This window comes from Triticum dicoccoides, chromosome 5B, assembly GCF_002162155.2.
Source record: "Triticum dicoccoides isolate Atlit2015 ecotype Zavitan chromosome 5B, WEW_v2.0, whole genome shotgun sequence".
Classification (NCBI taxonomy): Eukaryota; Viridiplantae; Streptophyta; class Magnoliopsida; order Poales; family Poaceae; genus Triticum; species Triticum dicoccoides.
Window position 1 is genome coordinate 701,520,427 of NC_041389.1, and position 23,546 is coordinate 701,543,972.

A 23,546-nucleotide genomic window follows, 5' to 3' on the forward strand; every position below is an offset into this window, starting at 1 on the left:
AACGTGTACAATGTGTAGTATCATAAAATACCAGCAAACGAAAAAGAATTAAAATGGAAACACAAAATTAAATGAAAAAGAAATCATAAAACTAAAAAAAAACCTTATAGTACCGGTTGGTATTACCAACCGGTACTAAAGGGCTCCAGCCCCCCTGAGCTGGCTCGTGCCACGTGGTTGCCCTTTACCACCGGTTCATGCTGAACCGGTACTAAAGGGGGGGGGCCTTTAGTGCCCACACTTTAGTGCCGGTTATGGAACCGGCACTAAAGGGCCTTACAAACCGGTGCTATTGTCCGATTCTGCACTAGTGACTCTCTTGTAGTGGATTGAGTTTTCCCTTTCAAGTTATCTTATCGGATTGAGTCTTTAAGGATATGAGAACACTTGATGTATGTCTTGCATGTTCTTATCCGTGGTCACAATGGGATATTCATGTGATCTACTTGATGTATGTTTTGGTGATCAACTTGCGGGTTCCGTGACCTCATGAACTTATGCATAGGGGTTGGCACATGTTTTCTTCTTGACTCTCCGGTAGAAACTTTGGGGATCTCTTTGAAGTACTTTGTGTTGGATTGAATAGATGAATCTGATATTGTGTGATGCATATCGTATAATCATACCCACGGATACTTGAGGTGACATTGGAGTATCTAGGTGACATTAGGGTTTTGGTTGATATGTGTCTTAAGGTGTTATTCTAGTACGAACTCTATGATAGATCGAACGGAAAGAATAGCTTCGTGTTATTTTACTACGGACTCTTGAATAGATCGATCAGAAAGGATAACTTTGAGGTGGTTTCGTACCCTACAATAATCTCTTTATTTGTTCTCCGCTATTAGTGACTTTGGAGTGACTCTTTGTTGCATGTTGAGGATAGTTATATGATCCAATTATGTTATTATTGTTGAGAGAACTTGCACTAGTGAAAGTATGAACCCTAGGCCTTGTTTCCTAGCATTGCAATACCGTTTACACTAACTTTTATCATTAGTTACCTTGCTGTTTTTATATTTTCAGATTACAAAAACCTGTATTTACCATACATATTGCACTTGTATCACCATCTCTTCACCGAACTAGTGCACCTATATAATTTACCATTGTATTGGGTGTGTTGGGGACACAAGAGACTCTGTGTTATTTGGTTGCAGGGTTGTTTGAGAGAGACCATCTTCAACCTACGCCTCCCACGGATTGATAAACCTTAGGTCATCCACTTGAGGGAAATTTTCTACTGTCCTACAAACCTCTGCACTTGGAGGCCAACAACGTCTACAAGAAGAAGGTTGTGTAGTAGACATCAGCGTGGTGCAGTCCCTGTCCAAGGCAGATCTGTGATGATGATCTGCTATGGATTGGTTCAGATCAGAGACGGTGACGAGCGCGCGGGATCCTTCTCAGCGGCTCTCGCGGCTTGGCGAGGCGGGGTGGGAGCCCTCCTCCTAGGCTCCAGTGGTGGCACACCCAGGCAGTGGCTGGTGCGCCAGGGATCCCACGGTGGCACTGTTGCTGCGGTTGGTCGCCGGATCTAGGCGGCTGGATCTGGGGCTTTGAAGGCGGTCGAGACGGTGCACAGGTTGTTGGGTGGATTTCTTGGGACGGATCCGGGTGAAAACCTGGTCTTCGGTCGATGGCCAGAGCCGGTGATGACGATGCCCTTATCATCGTTTCCTTCATGAAGGCATTATCGAGGTGAAGCTCCCAACTCCACTCAATACCTCCGGGGGAAACCCTAGATCAGCTGATTGGATGTTGGCGGCAATCATGTGTCGTAACCCCCTTGGGGTCGGTATTCTTGGAGGTGCACTCGGCTTCACGGGACGAGCGGACGGCTTATTTGGTGGAGCGGTGCTTCATCCATACATTGATGGCGACGGATCTTGACGGCGCGTCGCAATGCAGATTCGGAGTTCGATGTGGGAGGATGGACTCGCGCAGGAGGACGACGCTGTCTGGCGTCATGGTGGCGTCGACGGCAGTTAGACCTGGCACGATAGATGCAACAATACAACTCTGAAGATGGACTCGTGGCAGGTGGCTGCGGCGGCCTCATACCCGGCAGGCGTCCTGGTTGAGGAGTGCGCCGGACTCATAGGTGCCCCATACCAGGCAAACATCCTGGTTGGGACCTCAGGTCTTAGATGTTTAGGTTTGGCTGCGATGTCTGTTTGGTATTAGGCCCAGGCTATCAGCGCCCCGTCATCAATTGGATAGGTGTAGCGACAATTGTTGATTAGACGGTGGCTTCAGTCTTGCTGTTGTATGATTTTGTAAGGTCTTGTGAGAATAATTAATAAAGTGACCGCATGCATCGCCCAGATGCAGAGGCCGGGGGTCATCCTCCTTTTCTAAAAAAATGTAAGTTTCTGTAATTCAAAAACAAATGATTTTTATGAACTTATAGCTTTCAATTCAAGTAGCCTAGGTACTTTTGAACCACATAATAGCACAAACCGGACCCATACCCGCCCTAAACGCTTGGACAGGCTGCCCAGCCACTGTCAGACCAAGAAAACACCCAACTGGTCTACCCATATCCAGTTTAAATGCCGACGGACACTCTCCATATGCAGCCCATATCTAAGGCGGATATAAAGACACCAGGACGCGTACGCATAGGCCTGCCACATAACGTGGCCCGCTATGGCCTGCGCCGCCCCACCACCGTCCCCACACTCTCGGATAAACCCTAGTAGCACTACTAGGAAAAGGGCTATAGCTGATATGGACATTAATGGTGCACCATGTATGTGGTGCGCCACTGCTATATAGCATTGGCGCACCAGATACAGGTGCGCCATTATTGACATTACTATTGGCGCACCTAATGTGTGGTGCGCCATTAGTAGTTTTGAAAAAAAAATTGTTAGCAGTGGCGCACCAGGGTATAGTGCGCCATTACTAGTTGACACAGTAATGGCGCACCACATCCATCGTGCGCCATTAGTAGTTTAAAAAAAATTGTTAGTAGTGGCGCACCAGTGGACAGTGCGCCATCTAGTAATGGCGCACTGTCCACTGGTGCGCCACTACTAACAACTTTTTTTCAAAACTACTAATGGCGCACCACACATTAGGTGCGCCATTAGTAACCCTGGTGCTAAATAGTCCTGGCCATCTCAGGCCCGGCCCTGTCGGCCCACCCAGGCCCGGCCCTAAAATTCAGGGCCTAGGCCCGATGGGCTTGCCCATGGGCTGGGCTTGGGCCTGACTTTTGAGCCCACCAGTAGGGCCTAAACGGTCTTGGGCTTGAAATATTGGCATTTTAAGGAAGAGGCCCGGCCCACAGCCCTAAGCCCTAAGGGCTTTTTACTAGATGGGCCGGGCTTGGGCCTGACTTTTGAGCCCACCAGTAGGGCCTGGACGGGCTTGGACTTGGAATATTGGCATTTTAAAGAAGAGGCTTGGCCCACGGCCCTAAGCCCTAAGGGCTTTTTAGGGCTTTTTACCAGATGGGTCGGGCTTGGGCTTGAAAAGTAGGCCCAGTGATAGGGCCTGGGAGGGCCTAGGCCTCAGTTTTCTGCCGTGGGCTTTTTCAGGCCCGGCCCATGGCCAGATATAGTGCTAAATGCACCCCTGGACCGCCTTTTCAGTTTAAAAAAAATAAAAGAAAATGATGGAAATGTCAAAAAATAAAAGAAAATAAGTTTCCCATGTGATATGTGGTCTAGTTGTTGGGAAAATTTACAAATATGAATTTCGAATTTATTTGCAAAATCTCTTTGGAATTTAGTAAAATGGGCATAACTTTTGCATACGTACTCAGATTAAAAAGTTTTTTATATGAAAAATCATCTACTCGAAATGTTACATACGAATTGAACCGGGGGAACCCCATTCAACATCTTCAAAATCCCCAAAAACCTAACAGAACGAAAGATACGGGCTTTTAATATCTAGAGGTGGGAAAATGAAAAAAAATTCAAACTTACTAGTGGCGCACCATTTGCTAGGTGCGCCACTAGTAACAGAAAAAAAATTGGTTTCAAAAAGAAATTGGATTTTTTTTAATTATGATACGTAATATGACCGGAAAGTTTGAAATATTTTTTTCAAAATTTCATCACACTCATGAACATGACCAAAGTCCTAGACATCAACAAGGTTTAATAGGATTGATATGATGGATATATCAACAAGTGCCTGTGAAGTGAGTTGGTGCTGGGGTTTGATAGAACTGGAAGTTAAGCGTGCTCGGGCTGAAGTAGTGTGAGGATGGGTGACCTTCTAGGAAGTTTGACCACGGAGTGCGATTTTACTTGAGATTAAGCCATAGTGACCCGAGATTAAGAAAAAATGAAAAAAAATTGAAAATTTTAAAAAAAAATAAACAAAAATTCTGAAAAAAAATTTGAAAAAAAATTTGTTAGTAATGGCGCACTTCTATGTGGTGCGCCATTACTAATGGCGCACCAGCTAGGCATAGTAATGACGCACTATAGGTGCGCCATTACTATTTTGTCATTAATGGTGTGATAATAATGGCGCACCTGTAGTGCGCCATTAATGGCAAAAACAGATGCGCCACTAATTAGCCTTTTCCTAGTAGTGTACTCCATCCGTTCCTAAATATAAGTCTTTGAAGTGATTCCATTATAGACCACATGCGAAGCAAAATGAGTGAATCTATACTTAAAATGCATCTATATACATCTGTATGTGGTTCATAGTGGAATCTCTACAAAAACTTATATTTAGGAACGAAGCTCTCAGTCCACTCCCACTCTTTGCTTCCCTCTCGTCTTCTCCACTTCTCTCACCCGAATATCTCCGCCTCCTTCGCCAGGGCCAACTCCGGCGACGCCCCAATCCAATGGATTGGGACAACCTCATGAAGGACGAGCACTCCCGCAGCGATGCAACCTGAAAAAGTCCATGTAGTCTAAAATGGACAAAACTATCCTTCCTCAAGAAAAGTCCATACATGATAGAGTGTTGCTCTGTTAGAGCATCTACAACCGAACCTCTTAAAGTCGTCTCATAAGCCCTGGAGGGCTACCCAGTCACTACCCGGTCACGTTTTTTCGATCTAAACGGCCGCCTCAAACGGGCCTCAAATGCCCGGACTAACCGGCATCCCTCATATCCAACCCAAATATAGGGCGGATATGGGTGGCCCGAGCACGTCCGGATGCTTCCGCCTGACAAGTCCGATCCACCATCGATACCACGGATGTCCCACAAAAACCCCATCGGCCTCGTCGGTCCGAAACCCTAGCTCATTCACTCTCCTCCCTCGCTTCGTCCTCTCCTCTCCTCTCACCAATTTTGATCGAATCCCGCGCAATGTCGTGTGCAGCCGCTCTGACGACGAGGTGGATCCGGAGTATGAGCTTGCCCTCCGCATCGCCTTGGAGTGGTCCAAGACGGACACCGGGGGCAGCTCCAGATCTGCAGCCTCGCCGCAAGTGCGGCTTCCCCGTCGGAGCATCTCGGACGCCGAAGCGCTGGCCCCTCCCGGCCCATGGGCAACTCCGACAGGCGGCCAGTGCAATCGGTGCCTCCCCCACGCCGTCCCATCGCCCCGCCGGCTGCTGCTTCCCCACGCAGTCCCCTCGCCCTGCCGGCTACTGCTCCCCCTCATGGGCAGCGTTGGGTGCTTGTGCCGCCACGCCGGCCCGGACCGGCACGTCGAAGTCGGAGGCGCGCACCGCCCGCCGTGAGAGGCAGCAGTCAAGGAAGAGGAGGCTATGGAGAGCTTTGTCTGCCATCGACGTGAGTTACCGGCGGAGCCCGACGAGGACTAGCGGCTCCTCACGTGGGTCTACCGCCGGTTGCTTACGACGGCGGAGATGGACACTCGGCGGCTCCGCTGGAAGAACGCCAAGGCTCTTCGGCTTGCCATCGAGCAGTCCGAGCGGGAGGCATTGGAGAAGGCGAAGGAGGCGGCTCGGTTGGCCAAGCTCAGGCGGCAGCAGGACCGGCCCGTCCAGCGCCTCAAGGGTCTCGTCATTGTCGGCTCCTCCTCTTTCGACGACGACATCTCCTCCTCTAACGAATCGGACGCTCCTCCACCAGCCGACGATGGGTACAGCTATGCCGGCAACCAGAAGGGGAAAGGGCCGGCCGGGAAGTGGTGAAGTTGATTTTGTTTCAAGTTTTAGATGTAGTATATAGTTGTCTGTCGTTTGTGTGAACTTTGGTGGATCTTTTGAAGAACTATTGTGCAATTTCTATGTCCGAAGCTGATCTACGTAGTTTGATGGACGTTGCATGCTATAGTATGATGTAGGAGTTTGAATATAAGAAACACGGATGACGACGCGGCTTGAGACGTGCCCAATCAATGCCCGCAGTCGCGTCCGCGGGCATTTAAGAGGTCGGATTTGCAAAGTCCGGCTGCAAATGCTCTTAAGTATCCTAGATCTCAAGGGTAACGTATATCACACCCATTGCAGCGGGAGACAACGCCTTATAGTAGTGGAGGCGCATTCACGAAGTACGCCTAACTCCGTCTCGCTCTCGCAGCAACAGAGCCGACACACGGAGAGCTCTCTCCGTCTCTCTCAGCACAGGCGTTCGCTGCCGTCTCAAGTACTAGTTGTTGCCGGCATGATCTCCGGCACCAAGCGCTCCTCCGGGTCGACGCTCGGCACCCCCGGTGTAGGCCTCCTGGTCCGGCCGACGCACGAGGTCGAGGGGAATCGTCCGGCTCTGCTCCTCTGCCTCTGCGGCGCGCCCTTCATGTGTTCGGTGAAATGCCAGCCCGGGCACAACTAAGGCAAGTCTCTGATAATTTGTGTACTATTATATGTGGCAATAAATCCCATGTTTACAGACCAAGAGAGTGTCTTTCTTTGGCACGGATCTAGAAAACTGCAGTGTCGTTTATTTACAGATCCAAAAATTGTAGGGACAGAAGGTGTGTGTTCTGGGAGGCAAAGCATGTGCAGGCTAATCATTTTCTTATATCGGGAGAATTTTGGTTTTGTAGATTCCGGAGTGACGAGATCATGCCTTCATCTTCTTCATGGGGATGACTGCACTGCAGAAAAATTGGATGTGGGGGATTCCCATATCACTGGAACTACAGAATATAAGGTAATCGGCAGATATTTTGTATCTCAGCTGTCAGGATAGAACTATGGCATACATGCACACTGACAAGCAACCATACTACTGAATAAGTTCAATGTGAATCACATATGTTTCGACTATGACATGGTCACAACTGATTATTGGTACAACAGGTGCTAGAGTAGAAAGATAGAAATAAGGTGCATATTTGTGCTGTCCAATACCAAGCAACATGTAGACTAAAATCATGGTGATGCTTTTCTCCATGTTTTTTAAGGGATAGCATGATTTTCGGATTGGACATAAGGCCTTGGGGGCATCTGTAGATTCTGGAACCTCCCTGTCAACATGTTTACCACTTTTGTCATCGAGGGACGATCCTTGGGGTTCCACTGGATGCACCACAGTGCCACTGTGGCTAGTTTTCTAACCTTTTCTTTCTCTTCTTCTGCCGTGTCCCCTGTAAGCGCCAAGTCCTGGCGAGCGATAACTAACTCATAGATGCATTCCGGGAGGTATACCTCGTTCTGGCTCTCAGTCCTTGGGTCTGAGGTCCTCCTACCACTCACCATCTCCAACACCAGCATGCCAAAACTGTACACATCTGACTTGTGGGATATGCCCCCGAAGTTCCGGGAATATAGCTCCGGTGCAATATAGCCCATTGTGCCTCTTGCTGCAGTTAATGTAAATGATGCTTTGGTCCCTGGCACACAGCTTTGCTAGGCCAAAATCTGAAATCTTCGGATTGAAGTTGTAGTCCAGCAAGATGTTGTGAGGCTTGATGTCAAAGTGGAGGATGCGCTGGTTGCATCCTTGATGTAGATATTCCATTCCTCTTGCAATGCCTAAAGCAATATCTAGCATTTTTTCAGGTACTAAGAGAGTCTGAAAAATATTAGAGTCGCGAGAGAATATGTATTTCTCCAGCGACTCGTTAGGCATGAATTCATAAATAAGAGCCCGTCTTGTTCCTTCATAGCAAAAGCCCAGGAGGCGGACAATATTTGTATGGTGGACTAGCCCAATAGTTGCAACTTCATTGATGAATTCTTGTCCCTCTCCTATAGAGTTCTCTAGCATCTTGACAGCTACAGGAATTCCATTTGGTAGCTCGCCCTTGTATACACTTCCATATCCACCACGTCCTAAGTTAACCTTGAACCGTCTCGCCATCTTCTTAACTTCAGAGAAAGTGTACCTTGTGGTTTTTGATTTTCCATGTGTATTGAGAAACATTTCAACCTTCAAATGTATCTCTCTGTTATATCTCGTCTTCAGTGAAAGATAGAGTGCGGTAGCCACCATCAACACAAGAACAACAAAGGCAACCCCTGATGATGTAGCTGCATAAATACAGTGTACAGGTAATCCGCACATTGTCTTATGATAGAAAGCCGTAGCTTACAGATTTAATGGGGATAAGAGAATGTAGGAGTGAGAATAGCTAAATAATCTATCTGTAGCAGATACATTTTTTTGTTCCAAAAAAAAATGTGTAGCAGAAGGAAAATTTGAATTGAAGTAGTACCTGCAATGATTTTGACATGTGAACCTGCAAATACGAAAGAAGAAAATAAGATCTCATTGATGGTTTAGTAGTACATAAAAGGCAAAATAACTTTGTTTTGAAATGAAGGCAGAATATCTGTATGAGTAGGAGGAAGTACGTAAGACCAACATTGTTACATGGCCAGTGGGATAGGATAAAGTTTGGTTTTCTAGGAACATCCTATTAACGTTAGTATATATGTAAAAGATAAATGGTCTTTACATTCATCTGATATCATCAAAAGCCATATTCCTGTTGGAAATATAACATGAGAAGCATTTTTTTGCATGGTGCTATCTCTGGTGACTAACAAGAGTCATTAATGGAGATTGATTAGGGTAAGGTAGTGTGTATAAAGGTTACAAAAGCATCTATTTCTCACCTCATGGTCACCGGTCTGTCATACCGGCCCGCATCATCTGATAAAACTAGAGGACATGTTGAACATGCATAATTTTACATTGCTACGGTTTTGGGTTTTTTTTCTTAGCAATTAAGTTGGGCCCTATGCATATCCATTGGAATGTTAGGACTTCGCACAATTCTGAAACTTGTAAACATTTAACTACATGTTGCTAGGGGAAACATGCCATTATTCCCTTTATAGGTAGTTAGTCTAATTTGTGTGATTCTGTTGCGCTATGCTGTATTGATTCAGAAAAATATGATAGCAGAGAATCTCCTGGAAGTTACAAGATTCAAGCAGAAGTAAATAACTGAATTATAAAAACTGCAGATCTGAGAGCATTTAAAGTATTAAACTATGTTAAGACATAAAATAGGTTTTGTTCTGTTAGAAACGATACCGTGAGGATGAGGCACACAAAATGTTTGATTCCTTTGTGAGCTGAATGCGCAGGGTCGCCCATCTTGTTCGCACCGTGTGCAGTTGAAGGCAACGGATGATGGCCCTGTATACCAGCAGACTTTCATCTCATAAAATCTCTGGGCCTCTTCTTCCAGCTGCCAAAGCTCTGGGCTACCTAATATCGGAATGACAACATCTGAGATGACTCTGCAGTTCAATGGAAGAACATACACGGGTTGTTTAGCATTCACCAAATATGAGAAGTGGGTTGCGTTGCTAAGGCAGGAGAATGGGCTAGCCATAAAATTGTGAATTGGCGGGATCTCCCTTGAACAGCCTAAAAGCTTTCCTGGTTCACCGTAGAGACTACACTGATGGCTGGAGTTGGCTGGTACACTTTGCGAGATGAACTTCTGAACTTTATGGCATGCTTGCACAAGCGGGGCGATGCTAAGTGTGGCATGGCTATAATCTATGGCAGTGACATTGAATGGGCCAAGAAATGGGTGAAGTAGGACAGTGTCTTGGCCAGAGCATTCTATCTTCACGCATGTTGCTCCACATGATGAATTGCTGGATTCAAGTTGGAGCGGAAACCGGATCTCAGGCCCATTTTTGCTGCACCGGGACCATGGGCACTGTTTGAAGAAATCTTGGTCACCCCACACTGTTGAAGCTGTGGCCATGTCGATTCCATGGCTGAGAAGAAAAGCTATGAGGATGGCTATGGAAAGAAATTTAGTCATCTCTCTGTTGAACCGGAGATGGAAAGGTAAAGGTGAAGGCAGGGCAATAGCAAGACAATACAACTCTTTGTATGAGTAAGAAAAAATGACCTCTTTAAAATGGAATATCTAAATGATTGGCGATTATTGATGAAATTAACAGAGCCACTTGTGTTGAGCTGGTAGCCTTGTGCCCGAGGAGAATTCTGGTTGTGAATGCAGCCTCCAGCCGTGTTATAGTGGTCTGAGTGTGACTGTAGACTTGCTGCAGTCCAATCATCAGCGAGGGGCAAGTTTGGAAATAAACAAGCAATTGGGTGAGGAAAAGTCGCTATGTGGAAATATTTCTAAGCTGTCATGTTCAAATGGTCACACGCTGGGTATGGACAGAAGATGCATCTATCGTGGCACCAAATTCCAAATTGAAATTGAATACAACTTGGACTTACTCATCTTGGTTTGCTGTAATGGAGAAGGACATGAAGGTGAAGCTGCGGAGATGGACATGAACGTGAAGCTGCGGAGAATACCAATTTTCAATGCAGCCTCCTGCCGTGTTACAGCTGTCTGAGTGTGATTGTAGACTTGCTCGAGTCCAGTCCCGTCCCATCTTATCTGCTAGAGGGGTTGCGGAAATAAATAACTGATTGGGTGAGGAATAGTTGCTATGTGAGAATATTTCCAAGCTGTAATGTTCATGTGGCCGCACTGCAGGCAGATGTGGACATTTTCAAAAGATAAATCTATCATCCCCAAGAAAACACAAATCCATGTTCAGCACAATTTGTATTGGCCATTCTTCGAAGAAGAATTTGTCGTGTATTTCCTTGATAGGATTAGAATATTGTGGCAGAATAAGTGCATCTTCTGTAAAGATTGTCAAGTTTAATTCATATGCCATTTCAGTAGCACCTTATGAGATGACAGCACAAATTTCTTTTGGGGTGTTACGGAAACTGTTTACTGGCTTTCTCCTGACCTTTGTGGCTTGGAGAAAGAATACACGTCCTTGATATGTCTTTGGAAAGTGACTGCCACCTGTTATACTCTTGTTTCTTTTTCTATCATAAGGACTGGACGACAGAATCGTAGCATTACAAGAGTGCACTTGAAAAGAAGGCAGAACAAGAGCGAACCATGGCAACTCCTGGTGAGGCTCGTGGTTCTGCTACCTTGAAGGCCATAACATTCTTTTGTGTGCTTGCAGTTCTTGTAGCTGATATCCAGGGGCGTCATCATCATACTTGTCCTCCTTTTTCTTGCGGCCATCTGCAAGACGTCCGGTACCCTTTCCGCCGGAGAGGTGATCCAGGCGAGTGCGGAGTTACATATTACGAGCTGGCTTGCACCGATAGCAGGGCTACCATTACGATCAACAGCTGGCCATACTTTGTGACTGAGATAAATTATGCCAATTCTTCCTTCTTGGTTGTCGATGCTAGATTGGACTTGAGCAGCAGCTGCCCTGTTCCTCAACGGAACCAGGGGGCTTACCAGCTGTATTACGGTGGTGGCTTTTTGAGGTCAGAAGGCTCGGAGTTAATGCTTGAACTGGCCCCTCCCTCTTCAATTGCGTTGGCTACCTTTGTGAATTGCTCGCGTGAGGTCAGGAACAATACTCTCTACTCACCAGTTGCTTGCCATAGCACGAGCTCCTCTTTTGTTTATGTGCTGATTGGTGATCCCACCGACATTTTCGCCCTCAAGCCTTCCTGTGGATACCTGGGCCTGGCTGTGATTGTTCTGGAAGGCGAGAGATCGCCATATTATGCAAATTATCGAGATGTCATGGAATCCATGAGAAACGGATTCGCAGTTAGTTTTCCGCAAGATTTTGCATGTACTACATGTGGCTTTGAACAACCCTTGCCGTTGCTCAGTATTGGGTGAGTATTGGAAATCTTGCTTGTTCTGTTTCTCTCACGCACCACACATGCTCACACACTTGGTCTACATCATCTAATTGTTACATAATTAATGAATTTCCTTTCTGAACCTTGGCATGATCCTGCAGCGAATTAATCAGTGGAATGAAGTCTAGAAGATACACGTGGGAAAAGATTTTGGAACTTTTGCTAACTCGTTTGTTTCCTCGCATAACTGGAAAATATGCATATGCAGCAATTCCCATGTGGATTGCCCAGTGGATTGCAATAACTGCTGGTACCTCACAGCCATTTGTTATTGATTAACTATTAGTCCCTTTATTTATCTGTTTGTTCTGTCATCCCAAAATGGGAAATTTGCAGTTTGTTGATCATCAAAGCTTATTACTAAAGACTGCATAAATTTGCTTCTGCAGTACTATGCAGGTTCATGCTGCCGCCACTGGTGGTATTGACATTCCTTGCCTACAAGTACTGGAGAACAAGGATAACAATTGATGCAGTCGAGAAGTTCTTGCGGATGCAACAAATGGTGGGCCCAATCAGGTACAGCTACACAGACATCACCGCAGTAACAAGGCATTTCAGAGATAAATTGGGCCAAGGGGGCTATGGCTCAGTCTACAAAGGTGTTCTTCTCCCAGGAGATATCCATGTTGCTGTTAAGATGCTAGCAGGTAGCTCCAACTGCAACGGAGAAGATTTTATTAGTGAGGTCTCCACCATTGGCAGGATCCACCATGTCAATGTGGTCCATCTCATGGGGTTCTGCTCGGAGGAAATGAGAAGGGCCCTGATCTATGAGTACATGCCTAATGGCTCTCTTGACAAATACATCTTTTCGTCGGAGAGGAGCTTCTCTTGGGACAAGCTCAATGAGATTGCCTTGGGGATTGCAAGGGGTATCAACTACCTGCATGAGGGGTGCGACATGCAGATTTTGCACTTCGACATCAAGCCGCACAACATTCTTCTCGATACCAATTTTGTCCCGAAAGTTGCTGATTTCGGCCTGGCCAAACTGTACCCAAGGGATGACAGCTTTGTGCCGTTGAGCGCTATGCGGGGAACCATTGGGTACATAGCTCCTGAGATGGTATCCCGGAGCTTTGGTGTGGTATCCAGTAAATCTGATGTTTACAGCTTCGGGATGCTGCTACTGGAAATGGCAGGAGGACGCCGGAATGCTGATCCGAATGCATCAAACTCAAGCCAGGCGTACTACCCGTCCTGGGTGTACGACAGGCTAACAAGGCAACAAGAAGTGGCTGTGATATCTGCGGCAGATGAGATGCACGAGTTGGAGCGGAAGGTTTGTCTCGTTGGGCTATGCTGCATCCAGATGAAGTCTCAGGATCGGCCGACGATGAGCGAGGCCATAGAGATGCTCGAAGGTGGCGTTGAAGGCCTGCATGTGCCTTCCAGGCCATTCTTCTGTGACGATGAGCACGCCCCTGTAGCTGCTGGTTCTCACCACGTCTTCTCTGAGCTGACTACTCTGTCGGAGGAGGAGGATTTTGATGGTGCTTCTACGCAAGACAACAGCGCTGGTCTTAGAAATGCAGAGTAGTCAGTAGAGTGGGTTCACGGTTCAGTGAGATTTACTTGTTTTTACACTTTTGTAGCAGTGCCGTGTACGGTATGTACTATGATTGAAATCTTGCCGCTGTACGTGGATGTGCCTGACAAATACTCCCTCCGTTCCCAAATATAAGTCTTTCTAGAGATTTCAACAAGTGACTACATATGGAGCAAAATGAGTTAATCTACACTCTAAAATATGTTTACATACATATGTATGTTGTAATCTATTTGAAATGTCTAAAAAGACTTATATTTAGGAACGGAGGGAGTATATGTCAGATAATCTGGAATTTTGGTGACCGCCTGATGGAGCGGATTAGGAAGAAATGTACTCAATTGGTTATTAAAATATGGAAACAATGTTGGAGAAATTTCATTCAACTCTGAATGCAACCCTTCCTTGCCCATTTAGAGAGTAGGGAGGCACAAGACACTAGAGTTGCAGGGCAAGCAAGTCTCATCCAGTCGTTCCAGTCTCTTTTGTTCACTTGACGGCTGAACTCTTTTTTTTTTGAGTTGGGTGCAGAATGCATTGCTTTGATGCTGCATGAAGGAGCAGTACAATCTTCCTTCTTTTTTTCTATGAAAACAACGATGAATCTAGGATAGATCAAATGGAGGAAGTCGGGCTACTGAAACAGAGTAGTAGCAGTGTTTCTCGTGGAGTCGGTTCTGCATTTTGTTTTGCTTTATTTAGCAAAACAAAATCATTCATGAGAAACAAAATGTTAAAGGTGCAGAACCGACTCCACGAGAAACAAAATGGTTTGGTTGTTAGTAGTACAAGGCCTGCAGAACCTCCTCTTGTGATCTCTTGGTGCAGAACCTCCTCTTTCACCGAACCATTCTCTACTGACCTACCAGTGACCGACTTCATCTTCGTACGAGGTGTTCATCATCAGATGCATCTTAAAGGTGCAGAGTTGAGATCCAGGATTCAAGAACTAGCGTATAAAAGCACCCAAAATATGGCACACACATAATGTTATGTCTAGTCTAGTGCATTACATTTCGCATGAAGCAGTTTAGTTTCATCTGTGCAATAAACGAAAATTCATTTTCACAACGAGGAGCTTGAGGGCTTTGCTTTAGCAACTTTGCAAATGGTAGCAGCCACACCTAGAGCAATACGTAATGCTTCTTAATAGTTATAAATATCAAATATTATCTCGACTGAGATATGCCCTCTCTGACTAGTTTCTTACAACTCCTTATTCGTCGAAAATTATTCATGGCGAGAAAAAGTCACCTCGAATTCGTCTTACTGCCAGTTCTTGCTCATCCTTCTTCGGAAATTTCGAAGTACGAGGTGTATCAAGAGCATCGCAGTACTCACATCGCTCATCTCCTTTCAGAATTATCGTCTGCAAATTTGGAGCTTGCTCCAGCACGAACCTTATAAACTTAAATTGTTGTTCTAGTGATCTAAAGCCAGTGAATTCTAGCTCTTTCAAATGCCAGTTCTTGGAGCCATCAAAGTGCATCTCCCACTGAGGAGTCCTTTCAGCATAAAACTGTCTCGACTTGTCATCATAGATATGTTCCCATACCTGTGTTTGTGCGACCAATTCAATACATATGTAAGTTTTAAACATCTTTGCTCCAAAATATATGAAGAACTACAATAAGCCCTAAATGTTGAGACATCACCTCGATATGTAATATTTCCATGCATTCTGCCGCCAAAAGAAATGTTGCCGTCCATAAAAGGTCGAATTCAACAAAGATACCACGCACAGACAGCTTCCTTAGCTTACTGAATGCGGGGATGAGTTACTTCATTTCATGTTGCATCCAAATCTGACCAGAGAATAAATAAATTGAAAAAAATAAGAATGTTGATTCATCATCATTCATAAACACATACATGATGTAACTCTCAAAGTTGTGACAACACAATGAATGCAAAAAGGGAAAGGAATGTGAATACTTGATGGCAATAAACTGCAGCTTACATTTTCTCCTTGGAAATCCAATGTGAGAGTGTGTATGCTTGTGGTTCCATGTAGAAGCTCACTTAATTTAAATTCGTATTGCCAACCTTGTGCACCATCTAAGAGTCCTAGTTCTCCAAGAGATGGGACGAAACCAAAGGCCAAAGGGGCATGCACCAATGTCCAAGTCTCACATTCGAGCGTCTCCAGTTTCGGAAGGTAGACCAATTCAAGTCTTTCAAAATCACAACAGATGATTTCTAGAACATGGAGTTTTGAATTGGGTGCATCAATCTTAAACAGGGAGCTGGCAATAGTATCACAATTATCAAGGGTTAGATGCTTCAGTTGCTTACAGCAGTCAAAGACAACATGGTGCATGTCCAAGTTATTGTCAAAGCCTACACTGTGTAGATAAAGTCTTGTGAGGCAACTGAGCACACTTGGGCAGGCACTGAAAAAACCATCTATTGCTTGGGCTCGGTGTAGCATATCCTCCCCCGTACAGTGCGAAAGATCTGTCTTACCAAGAATGGAGAGATCCAAATCTTTCACCAAACCACTCTCGATTGCGTCGCCTACTAGTGGGCCAACTTTGCACAAGAAATTGTTGATCAGATAGATCTTAAGGTGCAGAGTTGAGATCCTGGATTCTCCTTGCTGGTTAACCAAGAAGCTCCTTGTTGCCTTGGTTAGAGATGCCATAGCTTCCTCCATATCGTTCCCTTCGATAGGGTTAGGGTGTTGAATTGGCAGGAAATTTTTGGCATCAACGCTGAGGTCGGGCAGCAACCAAGGAAGGCACCTCCACCATGTAGACAACGCACTCGTCCTTGCAGCTGTGCTTAGATCGACTCTCCCCATGATGGACAGTAAAATGTCATCCGTCAGCATGCTGAGTCTATCTTCCTCCTCTGGTTCCTGCGAAATTATGGATCTATTTAATTAGTTACTGAATGTCTATATTCATCTATTCAAACAGAATGGTTTGTATCACTAGTAGAAAAGGGGGCAATGACCCAGACCTGCTCAGCCCATTAGTCCCGGTTCTGCCACGAACCGGGACCAATGGAGGTATTTGCCCCGGTCCGTAATCCCAGGGGGGCGGCCGGGGCCTCGTGGGCATTGGTCCCGGTTCGTCTGGCCCTTTTGGTCCTGGTTGGTGGGACGAACCGGGACCAATGGTCCTCGCTCCTGGCCCACCATCATTGGTCCCGGTTGGTGGCTTGAACCGGGACCAAAGGCTCCCCTTTAGTCCCGGTTCATGCCACCAACCGGGACCAATGAGGTGCCTATATATACCCCTTCGCGTGAGAAACAGAGCACGGTGCTCTGTTTTTTTTGGCCGCCGAGGGGGAGAGGGCTTGGTGGTGCTCTAGCTCACCTCCTATGCACACAAGGTGTTCGATGGAATGCCCGAGCCACACTACTTAAGCTTTCTCCTCTACAAGCTCGACCTCCAAGCTCCATTTTCCTCAATATTTGTCTAGGTTTAGCGGTCCGTCACGCCCCGTCCCCGTCTTCACCGCCGTCAATCACCCGCGCCGATCTCATCGCCGGCACCACCGTGGTGAGCCTCTTGTTCTTATCTTCTTTCTGAAAGGAAAAATATTCTTACTTGTATGTTTAGATAGATACTTGTATTATTTTCTTACTTTTATTATTGCATCTTATATAGTGCGATGGTTTTGGTCTCCGCCCCTGTCGGCCCTCGTCCTGTCTATGATTCAGATGTGGTATATATTATCTTTTCATAACTATTGGTTCATTTATTGTTTATGAAAATTATGCCAACCAACGTGACATAGATTTTATTTATCTAGGAGGTTGTTGAACTGGAAATTCCAACCGACCCTATTGTCGAGAGGTTAAATTTAGTTGAAGAAGAAAACAATTTCTTGAAGGAAAAAATAAAAAAACTTGAGGAGGAGAAGATGATATTGGAGTTGCATGTTGCGGATGTCGTCGATGATCACAAGATCAAGATGGATGCAATGCGCTTGAAGATTAGAAAGATTAGAAAATATGCCATTCATACCGAGGCTTGGTATCATTATGCCGTTGGATCAGTTGTTACCTTGGTTGCGATTATGATCGCATTTGTTTTCGCATTGAAATGTTTTACATAGTTTTAATGTATGGTTTAATTAATTTAGATGCTCTGCAGAGCTTTATGTTGTTAGATGAGAACTATGTATGTACTTTGGTTTTTATGTGATGATGAACTTCTATTAATTTGGTCACTTAATTATCTATTCATGATGTTCTGTAATGATTTTTGACACACTTAATTATATATAATGCACGCAGATGAACCGGCAATGGATGTACGGTGACAGACACACCTCCGAGTACATTAAGGGCGTGCATGATTTTCTCAAAGTGGCTGAGGCAAACAAGCAGAATGGTTTTATGTGTTGTCCATGCCCTATATGTGGGAATACGAAGTCTTACTCTGACCGAAAAATCCTTCACACCCACCTACTTTACAAGGGTTTCATGCCACACTATAAAGTTTGGACGAGGCACGGAGAAATAGGGGTTATGATGGAAGACCGGCGAAGAAGAAGAGTACGATAACAACTATGTGCCCCCTGAATACGGTGATGCTACTGAACATCAAGAGGAACCAGACGATGTGCACGATGATGATGCAACGGGCGAAGCTGCTGAAGATCAAGAGGAACCAGACGATGTACACGATGATGTTGCAAAGGGCGAAGCTGCTGAAGATCAAGAGGAACCAGACGGTGTGCCCGACGATGATGATCTCCGCCGGGTCATTGTCTGTCACACCCTGCATTTTTTAGCATTTCATTTGCATTAATAAAGCATAAAATTTGGACCAACAAAAACTTTTGCATTATTTGGCTTTTTATTTTGGAGTTGGTTTTCTCTTTGTGATTTTCAAGTGCTCTTTAAAGTCAACTACTCCACCTTCTGTACTTCATCTCTTTGCCCCAAACTTCTGACCAATGATCATGCCATGTGTATAGAGCAATATAGTATTTTCTTACAAAAATAATTTGGCCAAAAAGTATTTTCTAAAATTAGTTCTTCCAAAACCCCCTGAATTGAGGCTTGCACTGCAAGTACTTGATTTGCAGTGTGAAAAATATTTCAAAAGGTATATTTCAATCCTATTAGATGTAGGACTCCCATAAACCACAAAAAAATAATTTTAAAAATTATTTTCCTATTTTATTTAAAAGTTTTTTCTTAAGGCCAGAAATGGTCTTTAATAGGGAAAAATTATTTTATTGTTTTAAAAATGTTTGACAAAAATCAGGGAACTCAGTGAGCATATATTTCCCATATATAAGAGTTTCAACACATGGTCATGTTCAAAATATTGGACAAAACCTCCCAAAACCAGTTCTGCCCATTTCAAGGATTTGAAATATTTCTACAGGAAATATTTTCATAAAAATCCAAGGAAAATCCAGCAAGTCACAAATGCATATTGTGATCACCTTCAAAAGCCTCATATCAATTAAAGTCATTTTGGTTCACCAAAATGCCCCAAAACCCTCTCTGACCAGAATCAAATTTGAACAACTTTGTACTACCAACTTTCTCTCCTTGACCCCAACTTTGGTGAGCATGTTCACATGACCAAATGAGGCCACCAAACCAAGTGGTGCATCAAGGAGAAGTGATCTTCTCAACTGGATCTACATAAGTCCATTTCTGCTAATTTCTAGGGTTTACAAAAGTTGCATTGGCAACTTTGCCCAACTAAGCTCCAACTTGGTGGAAGGCCCTAGTTATATGTGTCATTCCACCCTGTGTAGTCTCATGCCAAATGGAATTCATTTACCTGTCCAAACCATCAACAAACACCTTCTGCCAGTTTTCAAAAATCACCATTTTGACCACTAATAATATTCTCCTTGACTCAACTCTTTGCCACAGCTCCTCCTAATCCTCTCCTACCTCCAGTAACTCTCCCCTGGCCATTGCTCAATGATTAAGGGGTGAAACACCCCCCATTTACCTCCCTGGACAGCAACTTCTCTCTCCTTTCTCACCTCCCTCCTCACTCCAGTGGCCACCCAGGGCATCCAATGCCCCTTCCCCATTCTTTACACCTCCCTAGAGCTACCAGACACCTTTGGCCGTGCCCACGCTGCATAGAAAATGGCCATGCCGGCCATTTGGGCGCTCTAGAGCGCGCTACAGTGCGCTCCCGCACTGTAGCCGCCCCCTTCCAACCGCACAGTGCGCTCTGGAACTTCATGAGACCAAGGCACTTCTTCTCCAAGCACAAGGGAAGACGGATAGGATCAAGAAGGAAGGTGCTCCCCCTGGACAACCCGCAATCGCATACCGAGGCGGAAGACCCCCAAAGGATGGAGGACCCCCGCAGCAACACCGCATGAGCGCAAAGGAATACCGCAAGCTCTTCGCACCACCGGCAAAGCAACGTCGTGTTGAGCTCCTCCACTCCGCCACCCCTTCAAGAGAAGAGCAAAGTCAGGATGATGATGAGGAGGAAGACCCAGAAGATCCAGACTACGCGACCGAACATTCCACCACTTAGGCATCATTCGCAACCCGGATATGCCCGTTAGTAACCCCCTACGGTAGGATAGGTCGTGTACCCCTATTCGAAGTCGAGTCCTTGTAATGGTTCATATGAAACCATGTAGTGTTGTGTTTGCTTTTGATGTGTTTGATGGACGTCGTGCTTTCCTTCGGGAACTTGTAAGCGACTACATCACCCATTTGGACTTTAATGAATGTGTTTGGCCTTTTGGCCCTTGCATGAAAACAATTAGTGTCATACCAACCCCCTTACTAGGCGCCCCATCTATATTGCTTTCCCCATCTTTTCCAATCACGAGACCTTGACCGCTCCAACATGATGCCTGTTGTAACACGTACTGGTACCTCTACCCAGCAACAAGAAGCCCGACGCCCCGCGCCCTAATGCACAGAACCCAGGACACTACTCCAAGAATTGCCCCAACAAGATTGAGCTCAAGAATTTGATCTTGCAAGAAGCTCATGACACCCCGTATTCCATCCATCCTGGAGGAACCAAGATGTATCAAGACCTAAAGGAAAGATTCTGGTGGCATGGCATGAAGAGAGAGATAGCCACTTTCGTCGCTAAGTGTGACATATGCCAAAGGGTCAAAGCTGAACATCAGTGACCCGCTGGATTGTTACAGCCTCTCAAGGTGCCTAAATGGAAATGGGATAAAGTCGGAATGGACTTCATCACTGGATTACCCAGGTCAAATAAGGGACATGACTCCATCTGGGTCATACTTGACCATTTGACCAAATTAGCCCATTTCATTCCTGTCAAAACGACTTACAAGGGAAACCAGCTAGCCAGCTTCTACATCAACAGAATCGTAAGCCTTCATGGTGTTCCCAAGGAGATTGTGTCAGACCGAGGAACCCAGTTTACCTCAAGGTTCTGGAAGAAGTTCCAAGAGGCCATGGGGACCAAGTTGTCCTTCAGCACTGCTTTCCACCCGCAGACCAGAGGTCAGACAGAACGAGTGAATCAGATACTCGAAGACTAGCTCCAAGCTTGTGTCTTAGCATATGGAGCTAGGTGGGAAGATTGCCTCCCTTTCACCGAGTTCTCCTACAACAACAGTTATCAGTCAAGCCTTCAGATGGCACCATTAATTTGAGGTGTTATACGGACGGAAGTGCCGCACACCCCTCAATTGGTCAGAGACCGGAGAAGGACTAGTCTTTGGTCCCGATATCCTCCGTGAAGCAGAAGAGCAAGTCCAGCTTGTCAGAGAGCATTTGAAGACTGCCAAGTTAAGGCAGAAGAGCTACGCTGAGTCACGTTGTAGAGACATGAACTTCCGAGTTGGAGACCATGTCTATCTCCGGGTCACACCTCTCAAGGGAACCCAGCGCTTCCATGTCAAAGGAAAGCTCGCCCCAAGATACATCGGCCCCTTCAAGATCACTGACCGACGAGGAGAGGTGGCTTACCAGTTGGAATTGTCACCTGAACTATCCGATGTGCACAATGTATTCCACGTGTCACAACTCCGGAAGTGTCTCCAAGTTCCAGACAAGCCTGATCTTTACAAGGACGTCAATCACCAAGCCATTAACCTTCAGCCTGATTTGACTTACCGTGAGAGGCCCATATGCATTTTGGATGAGGCTGAGCGACGCACTCGAAGACGCACCATCAAGTACTTCAAGGTCCAGTGGAGCAACCACACTGAAGCAGAAGCAACCTGGGAACGTGAAGACTACCTTAGATCCGAGTTTTCGTATCTCTTTAAAGCCTAGTTTAGGAATCTCGGGGACGAGATTCTTGTAAGGGGGGTAGGTCTGTCATGCCCTGCATTTTGTAGCATTTCATTTGCATTAAGAAAGCATAAAATTTGGACCAACAAAAACTTTTGTATTATTTGGCTTTTTATTTTGGAGTTGGTTTTCTCTCTGTGATTTTCAAGTGCTCTTTAAAGTCAACTACTCCACCTTCTGTACTTCATCTCTTTGCCCCAAACTTCTGCCCAATGATCATGCCATGTGTATAGAGCAATATAGTATTTTCTTACAAAAATAATTTGGCCAAAAAGTATTTTCTAAAATTAGTTCTTCCAAAAACCCCTGAATTGAGGCTTGCACTGCAAGTACTTGATTTGAGGTGTGAAAAATATTTCAAAAGGTATATTTCAATCCTATTAGATGTAGGACTCCCATAAACCACAAAAATATAATTTTAAAAGTTATTTTCCTATTTTATTTAAAAGCTTTTTCTTAAGGCCAGAAATGGTCTTTAATAGGGAAAAATTATTTTATTGTTTTAAAAATGTTTGACAAAAATCAGGGAAACTCAGTGAGCATATATTTCCCATATATAAGAGTTTCAACACATGGTCATGTTCAAAATATTGGACAAAACCTCCCAAAACCACTTCTGCCCATTTCAAGGATTTGAAATATTTCTACAGGAAATATTTTCATAAAAATCCAAGGAAAATCCAGCAAGTCACAAATGCATATTGTGATCACCTTGCAAAGCCTCATGTCAATTAAAGTCATTTTGGTTCACCAAAATGCCCCAAAACCCTCTCTGACCAGAATCAAATTTGAACAACTTTGTACTACCAACTTTCTCTCCTTGACCCCAACTTTGGTGAGCAAGTTCACATGACCAAATGAGGCCACCACACAAAGTGGTGCATCAAGGAGAAGTGATCTGCTTAACTAGATCTACACAAGTCCATTTCTGCTAATTTCTAGGGTTTACAAAAGTTGCATTGGCAACTTTGACCAACTAAGCTCCAACTTGGTGGAAGGCCCTAGTTATATGTGTCATTTCACCCTGTGGAGTCTCATTCCAAATGGAATTCATTTACCTGTCCAAACCATCAACAAACACCTTCTGCCACTTTTTAAAAATCACCATTTGGACCACTAATACTATTCTCCTTGAACTCAACTCTTTGCCACAGCTCCTCCTAATCCTCTCCTACCTCCAGTAACTCTCCCCTGGCCATAGCTCAATGATTAAGGGGTGAAACACCCCCATTTACCTCCCTGGACAGCAACTTCTCTCTCCTTTCTCACCTCCCTCCTCACTCCAGTGGCCACCCAGGGCATCCAATGCCCCTTCCCCATTCTTTACTCCCCCTAGAGCTACCAGACACCTTTGGCTGTGCCCATGCTGCATAGAAAATGGCCATGCCGGCCATTTGGGCGCTCTGGAGCGCGCTACAGTGCGCTCCCGCACTGTAGTCGCCCCCTTCCAACCGCCTCCGGCCACCTCGGGCCTCCCCAGCGCGCCCGACGATGCGCCTCGACGTCTGCAACACGCCATAGCGTTGTCCCCCTCTTCCTTCTCCCTCCTCTTGCCCCAGCTCGCACGCGCGTCGGCCGCCCGAGCGCACCAGTGAGCGCGCTCACACGCGCGGTGCCTCTGGCCCCTCTTGCTCCCTCTCTTCCTTCCCCTGGTCGTAGACCACCTCCACAAATGCCCCTGACACGCTCATTTGAGCTCCCGTGACCCGTAGACCGCAGCAGGCTCGTCTGTGC

The 23,546-nt window shown here is 45.6% G+C and overlaps 1 protein-coding gene and 1 pseudogene across 2 annotated transcripts; one reads left to right on the forward strand and one right to left on the reverse strand.

The window, feature by feature from the left end:
* Nucleotides 1–7,123: 7,123 nt before the first annotated feature.
* Nucleotides 7,124–10,187, reverse strand: LOC119312776 (annotated as a pseudogene).
* LOC119312775 (rust resistance kinase Lr10-like) lies at nucleotides 10,115–13,778 on the forward strand. Of its 2 annotated transcripts, XM_037588534.1 has the most exons (4): nucleotides 10,115–11,716; nucleotides 11,819–11,997; nucleotides 12,126–12,274; nucleotides 12,414–13,778. In XM_037588534.1, exons 1-4 carry the CDS (start codon nucleotides 11,249–11,251, stop codon nucleotides 13,565–13,567), a joined length of 1,950 nt encoding a protein of 649 aa, XP_037444431.1. In that variant the 5' UTR covers nucleotides 10,115–11,248; the 3' UTR covers nucleotides 13,568–13,778. The 2 variants fall into 2 exon arrangements, with proteins under 2 accessions (XP_037444431.1, XP_037444430.1); XM_037588533.1 differs by having other exon boundaries at nucleotides 10,115–11,997.
* Nucleotides 13,779–23,546: the final 9,768 nt, after the last annotated feature.